The sequence below is a fragment of the Pinus tabuliformis genome, chromosome 6 (assembly GCF_031772625.1).
Source record: "Pinus tabuliformis cultivar Carrire ecotype Pingquan chromosome 6, CPIR1, whole genome shotgun sequence".
NCBI lineage: Eukaryota > Viridiplantae > Streptophyta > Pinopsida > Pinales > Pinaceae > Pinus > Pinus tabuliformis.
The window spans coordinates 1,318,840,537-1,318,849,829 of NC_142292.1; the positions used below are offsets into that span (position 1 = coordinate 1,318,840,537).

A 9,293-nucleotide genomic window follows, 5' to 3' on the forward strand; every position below is an offset into this window, starting at 1 on the left:
TCACCCTACATCCTAGTGTTCCTCTCTTCATAGAGGACCTTTACCATATCTGTCATATCAAAGAAAGCCTTCCTGAAGACCTTCTCATCTTCTGTCATGTTTGTAGGTTCTCCTTCATGAAACATGCTCTCTGTAGTCTCAACTGCAACTTGAGGATGAACTAGCATTGGAGATTATGGCAACCTTGCCCTCCTTCCCCTTGACCCAACTTCAGGGCTTCCAACCAACTTCTCTTCTCCTCTTTTGAGTTTTAACCTTGTAAACATGACATAAAATTGAAAACAGTTAAATCCTCCTTGCACAAAGAAAACCTAGGGCTCTGATACCAAAATGATCTAATTAAGAATAATAGTTTATTATGCTAAGATACTCTTAAGATTAGAAACAAAATTCTATTCATGTGCTTAAGGATTCATGAGTTTTGCAAGTGAAAAATGGGTTTTATGTTATTTTTATGAGCAAATTTAACATAAATAGGAGACTGAAAAACAACATAAAAATGTACAAAACATCACCAAAAGCACATCACAATAGGAACATGATGAAGGAGTTCACCCCTCCTCGGCTATGTCTCCTTGGTCCAGCCTCCAATGGCTTGAGCCTCTCTATTATGCTCAAATGTGTACAAATTTGTCTTTACAATGCTCAAATGCTTCTGAAACCTGCTCCAATGAGTCCATCATGTCCAAAAATGGCTACCTAGCCTCTTTTTGCACCCAATTTAGTCGAAAATTGGAGAAGTTATGACTTCTCCTAGTTTTCCCACTATTCACTCTACATTTCCCCAAAATTTGATAACAAACCCGCAAATTTGCCCGAAATTCCTATTGGAACGACAAATTCCCGAACTTTTGGGCAGATTTGTCGGTCCAATAACTGGCCCATTAAATCCTGCTAGTGGTTACATTAAATGTCATAAGTGGTCACATGGGGCACTTGGACACTGCTGGATCTGGTGGTTAGTATAACTGTTGACGGCGGGTGTTCACATGGTGGAGACCTTGGCGGTCAGGCGTTAACGGTTAGTGGGGAAGTTAGTGGGTGGTGGTTACATTAACTGCATGGAGGCGTTCACATGGGGGTTGATTAAGTCCAGCCAAGCCCCCAAACCTTGTGGCATGAAAGTGTAAATACATGTGGCACCCTTATAGGTTAAGATCCGCAGTAGTGGTGTATTGGCATTGAATTTTCTTGTGTGTTGGGAGGTTGAAGGTTCGACCCTTGTTGCCTTTGCCAAGTCCATAGCTTATTTTTGGTGTCTGTGACAGAACTCATTTATGGAGTCATATGGAGAGTCATTTAGGTTAGGTTACACACCATTATGACGACTTTGATTTTTGAACATAATTTTGAGCACCTGATCAATAAGACCTCCTCTACGAAGTGTGAATTAAGATCTTCAAATCCTTTACAAAGTACAAATTAGTGCAAGAAAAAATTATATTATATAATGTCTGTGACAGAACTCATTTATGGAGTCATATGGAGAGTCATTTAGGTTAGGTTACACACCATTCTGACGACTTTGATTTTTGAACATAATTTTGACGACTTTGATTTTTGAACATAATTTTGAGCACCTGATCAATAAGACTTCCTCTACGAAGTGTGAATTAAGATCTTCAAATCCTTTACAAAGTACAAATTAAGATCTTCAAATCCTTTACAAAGTACAAATTAGTGCAAGAAAAAATTATATTATATAATGTCTGTGACAGAACTCATTTATGGAGTCATATGGAGAGTCATTTAGGTTAGGTTACACACCATTCTGACGACTTTGATTTTTGAACATAATTTTGACGACTTTGATTTTTGAACATAATTTTGAGCACCTGATCAATAAGACTTCCTCTACGAAGTGTGAATTAAGATCTTCAAATCCTTTACAAAGTACAAATTAAGATCTTCAAATCCTTTACAAAGTACAAATTAGTGCAAGAAAAAATTATATTATATAATGTCTGTGACAGAACTCATTTATGGAGTCATATGGAGAGTCATTTAGGTTAGGTTACACACCATTCTGACGACTTTGATTTTGAACATAATTTTGACGACTTTGATTTTTGAACATAATTTTGAGCACCTGATCAATAAGACTTCCTCTACGAAGTGTGAATTAAGATCTTCAAATCCTTTACAAAGTACAAATTAGTGCAAGAAAAAATTATATTATAATAAGAATTCATATCGAATTCCTCTCACAAGTGTGAATAGGGATCTTTACATCCCTTACAAAGTACAAAGTACAAATTTGTGCAGGGAAAAATCATATTATTGTATAATTTAAAATAATAAACTTAATTTATTTTTTAATTGATAATTGTTTTAAAATAAATAAAAATATTAAAAAAATTTATCAAAATAAAAATTTTTAAATTCAAATATAATATTAAGTTTATTTGATTTTTTTATTTATGATATTGTATAATAAATTTTTATAATATTATATAATAATTTTTCATATCTTTTATAATATTCAGAATTGTTTTTATTGTGATTTTTTAAAATTTACTATAAAAATTTCTAAAAATTTTCGCATAAACTTTTCTAAAAATTCTGAGTAAAACAACTCAATAATGATCCTTCTAGTTAACTAAAATAATTTTCAAAATCACCTTTTTCAACCAAAATATAAATATATATATATATATATAAACCACAGCATCGTGTAACATAGAAATGCTTACACATCAGCGCAACCATCTCTATGTTACACGATGCTGTGGTTGATATATATATATATCAACCACAGCATCGTGTAACATAGAGATGCTTACACATCAGCGCAATGATGCGGAAACTTAAAAAGCATGTAGTATTCATTCAATTGTTCCAAACAGTTACACTAACAGAGAATAACATGTATGGTTAGAAGCAGACAGAACTTGTGATGTAGTCAGAAAGACGATGACAGTTTGATCATTTTTTTGGATTTTTCTAACGGTAATCACTTAATTCATTTATGTAATTTTTTTTAAAATTATAATTTTAATATCTTAAAATTGTATTTTTAAATATAGAAATTTACTTTTATAAATTACATTACTATTTTAAAATTATAAAATCGTAGCAATTCATATTCATAATTCATAAATCATTTAAATTTTATACAAAATTTAAATCGAACTTTATATATATATGAAAATAGGATGAAGTAAGGATTGATAGCAATTCCCTGCTATCAATTACAAGAGTAATAAGTGACAAGGTCCTTTAAGATCATCTTCTGAACTACTAAAACTGAGGCAAATACTGCTACCATAACCATTCAACCAGGCAAAGCGTCTCAGCAAAGCACAGTCTTCTGGACACAGTCTACGAATTCGTATATGCAACTCCCATGACCTGCAACATACAAATTACACAAATGTTCAGCTGATAACAAACCCATATTTGGAAAACGACTCTGATAACATCTTGTCCACTCAAGAAATGAAACCGATTCAAACCCAAAAACAATTAGTATACGAGACCTAAGTAGCGAGGCAGTTTCATGGAGAGAATATGCATATGACGATTTAAAAGTGAAGCAGATCATTGGCGGAAACAAACACGTACCCAAAATTTGAAGGGATTTAAGCAGGAAACTAAAAACATCAAGTTTATGAAGCGAAGCAAGTTAGGCTTAAACAAACCTGTCCAGGCTAAAGAGATTTATGTTGAGGATACCTTGAATTTGATTGCAGATTTTAAAAATGTTTCCAAATTTGATTGAAAATTGTTTCACCTTTATTCTTATTTATTGAATTCGGAAATATTATAAAATCTAGAATATTTCTAAAATCTAAGATCCAAGTAAAAATAATCCTAAAATAAGTTAAAAATTGACATAAACTTACGCGTATAATAAACATATCCCAGTACACACCTGATTCGAGCAAAAATAAATCATACCTCACACCTACTGCAAACAGTACTTCAGATTCAAGGTAAAAACAAATGAACATAGCCTAAACGTTATAGCAGATTCAAGCGAAATGCAAACAAACTCAACGCAAAAAAATTATCAAGCAAAAACAAAGATCACAAAACATACCTAAGATTTATCGCAAGGGCAGACAGGTTCATACTGAAAAGAGCTTCAAAAACAAACAAGCAAAAGCAAACCAGACATGGATAAAGGTACATATTAGAATAATTTTACTTACTGGGGTCCTCTGTGACTAGTTTTGCAGTTTTATTAAAGTCACAGCCGGAATAAAAGTTCTTGGATTGCTGCCAATTACTGTTGAATGCATAGGATGCATGATCAATAACCGTGTTAGGCTCATAACAAGGCTCCCCTGGCTGGATGGCATCACAGGTGCTGTCTCCCTGACTGCAAGCAGAATCAATAGCGGAGGGCAAGGCATAAACATCTGCAGTGGGATCTGCAACACACCACAATTTGCCCTTGTAGGGTGGAGGCGGAGGAGGGAGAGGCCCATAGTCCGAATCCTGGAGCTTCCCAGTGAGATCAATCTCATACATCAAGGTTCCATTTGGATACACAAAACCCCAATGCCTCTCAGTCCCCGGCCCAGACTTTTTATCCTCATCATACAATAAAAAAATGTATGTGGGGATGAATTGATTGGGCCTGCGAGGGGTTCCGAGGGGAGGGTCTGCAACCATTCTCCTTATAACCCTCCGGTTATAAAGGGCTGCATAATTGATGTTGGCACCCAACTGACTAATGTCACCGGCATTAGGCCATCCAGTTTCAGCTATGGCCAACTTAATGTCGTCATAACCCAATTTGCTCATTGCAGCTACAACCGCATCAAGCTGCTGGTCCAGCACATTGGTATACACAAGGCCATTGGGGTCGGTGTAATTTTTGTCATGTTCTCCGAAATTGGAATATTCCAAAGATATATCTTCGGGATCAAATAAATAAGGAAAGTAAGAATACACATCCATAAAAAAGTAGGAATTCGTTCTATGAAGAAACTCTAGCATTGGTTTCATCACAGTTTCTGCAATATCATCCCGAAAAGTACCAGCTGATGGAGGAAATGCTGATATTGGAACTGAAGATCCAAGCATATCCATAGCCAAAGGGGTTCCAACATTAATATGACCCAGATTATAATTAACCAGAGCTTGCCAGATGCTCTGCATAGCGGGCACTAGCTGGTACCAGGTCTGTTTGTTGGAGTAGTCTGTTAAAATTTCATTCCCCACCAGGATTATATTGATCTCGGTTGCAGGATAGAAGGGAACAATATTATCATTGACCCATTTGTCTGCAACTGACTGGCTGGCCGAGAGACCGGCAATATCTTCATTCCTAACCATCACAGAGACCTTAATACCGATGTTAGAGAGCGCCTTGAGGATTACTGGATTGGTACTGTAGATTTTAACCCTGCCAACCTTCAATCTCTGGATCAAGTCAATAGATTCTTGTACGGAGGGCAGGTTGTCACCAAACTGCCCATAAGCGACACCGATGGTGTAATCCTCTGCATCTGTGCAACAATGACAAAAAGAAAAAGATATAACATTGAAAAACTAGTGAAAATCATGCAGGATCTGTATATAATCAAATACATAGGAATGCTAGTATAAGGCATAACAAGGCCTGGAATTTCATTGGAATGGTTGGAAACAATCGAAATACTATGGGGGCAAGTGTGAGCTCAATCCATCAAATTTTCAGAAAAGGGAAGCACAATGAATATCAGAAGAAACATGTAGAATTTTCCTCTTTTTTTTCAAATTAAATAAACACATTATTTCATTTTTCCAAAAGTATCTTAAAACACCCTGGCACAACAATCTCAACAGCTACTAGCGCGGATAATCCCTACTGCCTTTCAAGAACGAGATCCAAACGGTGCCAGACAATTTACTGTAAAATTACGGTATTTTACAGGTAGACTACTGGCGCCGATAATCCCTACTGCCTTTCAAGAACGAGATCCAAACGGTGCCAGACAATTTACACGGTAAAATTACGGTATTTTACAGGTAGACTTACCTAGTGCAGGATTTTTTCAAGGGAAACCTGATCAACACAGTAGGGACATTCAGAGACAAAACATTGGAAAACCATTGAGATTTACTTGTATAGACTATTGGTTGAAATAAGGGAAACCCCATAGGCAAATATATGCTAATACCAACAGGAAAAGATAAGGGAACCAGAAGCAGATACATGTTAGTACTAATAGATTATTTATAGGCGTTATTTAGGGTTGTTTGGCTGAATAATTATTATTTTCTCATCTCATTCAAATTTCAGCCAGTGATATGATTAGCTATAACGCTTTGATAAATATGTTTGTAATGCCTCTGTGCTTAATAACATTGCTGTATTGGCTTCCAGCTTGGTAAACTCTGAAATAATTACAAAAATGAGGTGGTCTGTTACCAACAATCTCAGTCTAACCCTCCTACTAAAAAAATTGATTTCTTTCCTTAAAAAATGTCAGTATCATAAAAAAAACCCAACCCATAGAATGTTAGTACCAACGGGAAAAAAATAAATAACCCATGGAATTTTCGTCCAAATCTCTCCTGACAGAGGATTTGAAGAGATTGATGATTTCTTTCCTCTAAAAAATGTCAGTACTATAAAAAAACCCAACCCATAGAATGTTAGTACCAACGGGAAAAAGATAAGTAACCCATGGAATTTTCGTCCAAATCTCTCCTGACAGAGGATTTATTCAAAGAAACAAAATCAATGGCTGTCAGAAGCCCATAAGCAAGAAAAAACGTTATTGTATCCCTTCAAATTGCTTCAGTACGTACGCAACTTATGAAAATAAGCGAAACCCAAGCGATATTAAAAGAAAATATACATGAATCACTACTTACAGGCATGAATTGTGAATCCAAGAATGACCCACAGAAGCCAGAAAATCTTCGGTTTTGGAGTTGGCATTGTATCAGTACTTCCCATTACACGAATAATTTGCAGTACCGAAAGCAGAATGTGTTAATTTAAAGAACCGAATGCAGAATTTGTTGTTACGTATGAATGCCTCTGACGTAGATAATGTAATCCAATACAATTACATGGGAGACCTGAGTACATCCAACGGTTAACTACAAAAAGCGTAGCAATGGCCTATCGTACAATGAAGTCCTATAATCACGGGTCTGCATGTGTACAGCAGCAGTTATGTCGTTTACTTTCGCTGTCTCTTTTGGGGAGGGCAGATACTCTCGATCGCCCGTGGGAGGTAGGCTCAACGGTTTGGACAGTCTCGGCCCACAATCAAATAGATTTTTAGTGTTAAACCATTTGATGCATCAACATGGTTGGGTTTGTGCAATGTATCATTACTTATCTTATTATGAGTTACTTATTTAACTTAGTATGACACATAAAGAGGTCGCTATCACTAAAGACAAATAAATAGGTACTCACATGTGATAGGAATAAAGAGGGTACTCACATGTGATAGGAATATTTAAAGAAGAATATCTAAAAGTTAAATTGACTAAATTGGCACAATGAAGCGCAAGTTACTCTAAGATTAAGTTATCTTGAGAATATGTAAAAGGTCAATATGATGCGAAGACTTACAAAAGGTTGTTGGGCTGCATGTGAGTCGAAAAGTTTATTAGAATATTATAAATATATTAAATATATTGAATTATTAAGGAGAAGAGTTTCAACTCAAGATCTATAATAGAGAAGACCGTGAATATTGGGTTGTGTTTAGATTATTGGGTTGTGTTTAGATTAGTTTAAGTTGGTTGGTTAAATTTGTTTGTCATTTAAATTATATTATTTTGAATATAATTGTGAATGGTGGAGGGATGGAGAATTTTAGATTGTAATTTATATCTCAAATTGCATTGTTATTCAATAATTAGTTAGATTTTATTTATTTATTTTTGTGTTTCTTGTTATTTACATGGTTAGTTCTATTATATTTAGTTATATAACATGTACATATTATGATTGAAAGAGGATTTTTTCATCTTGTATTATTGAATCGAGATCATTGATGAGAAACAGTGATGAAAGAAACCCATGTAAATGGTACTAAACTCTTATGGATATCATTGTGAAGAGTAACATGTTAAGGAGGTGCAAGGAACCATGAATTGGAGGAATTGAAAATGAGAATTGAAGAACTAGATAACAGATGAATTGGAGATGCTAGAGTTATAACAGATTTAGAATTAGACTATGAGATGGAGAAAGAACAAAATGTTGATGAAATGGACCCTCCTAGGTTGTTTTGGTCTCATTACTAAAAGATAGAGGTAAAGGGTGGAAGTTTCCTGCTATGATGGAAGAGTGAAAACAAAAACTCTCATAAATTAGATAGGTGAACTTGTTGGATACTTTGAATATGAGAATGTCCAAAATCCCAATAGATTCCATTTTGCAATAACAAAGTTAAAAGGACATGTTGCACTTGGTGGGATGTTGTGAAGAACAACATAGTTGACAAGTAATTTGGGAAAATAAAGACCTTGAAAAAAATGGCGACTGAGATCAAGGAGAAGTTATTGCGAGAAGTTATTGCATGTCGATGACCAGTAGACCTTGAAAAAAATGGTGAGTGAGATCAAGGAGAAGTTATTGCATGTGGATTACTAGTAAAGTTAAGTTTGTGTAGACAAGCACAAAATTCTAAACAAAAATAGACATGTTCGAAAACATAAAAAAGAATTATTTAAATTATCACTTAGATCAAGACTTTAAAACAAGAGTATCAAAGTGTGGTGAGGTATCTGAAAGAAATTTAGTTTTGGATTCAAGATGTGATGAGTATCTTCTTCTTTTTTTAATTATGGATGAAGCATATCATAATGCTTTAAAGGGAGAGGAAAAGTTTTAGGTGGCAACAAATTTGCAGAGGAAAGAGTCTTAGAGGTAGAGGAAGAGTGAAGGATGTAAGAGCATATTCTAAGGGTGCAAGCATTATGTTATAGTGTGAAAAATATCTTAGAAATTAATGTTTTCACATAATATTATATTTAAAATAATAAATTAATACTTATACTAAGCATCAATTTATTTTATTCTTAAATTCGAGTTGAATTATAAAACCCAAAAAATATTAATAACAAATAAAAGTTTAAGGTGGGTTATAAATCAAATATTTCAATATGCATCTTGAGTAAAAGATTTTAACTTCAAATATATATAGACAAAAAGAGTCAGAGAGTTCTTATTCCATTAATAAGTGCTTGAATTAAAGTGCTTTCTAATTCAAGCGACAAGCGAGATTTGTAATTCTTTAACATTTAAAAAATATTAATAATAGAAATAATTCAATGTATACATAGATATAGATAGAGAGAGATAAATTATATCTTATGGATAGATATTT

General features: G+C 34.3%; 1 protein-coding gene across 1 annotated transcript; it reads right to left on the reverse strand.

Moving 5' to 3' along the window:
- Window positions 1-3,169: 3,169 nt before the first annotated feature.
- On the reverse strand, window positions 3,170-6,971 carry LOC149263465 (putative glucan endo-1,3-beta-glucosidase A6). The gene is made up of 3 exons (XM_089387869.1): window positions 6,814-6,971; window positions 4,155-5,459; window positions 3,170-3,351 (listed from the first exon to the last, which is right to left on the reverse strand). Exons 1-3 carry the CDS (start codon window positions 6,896-6,898, stop codon window positions 3,293-3,295), a joined length of 1,449 nt encoding a protein of 482 aa, XP_089243995.1. The 5' UTR covers window positions 6,899-6,971; the 3' UTR covers window positions 3,170-3,292.
- Between the last annotated feature and the right edge of the window lie 2,322 nt (window positions 6,972-9,293).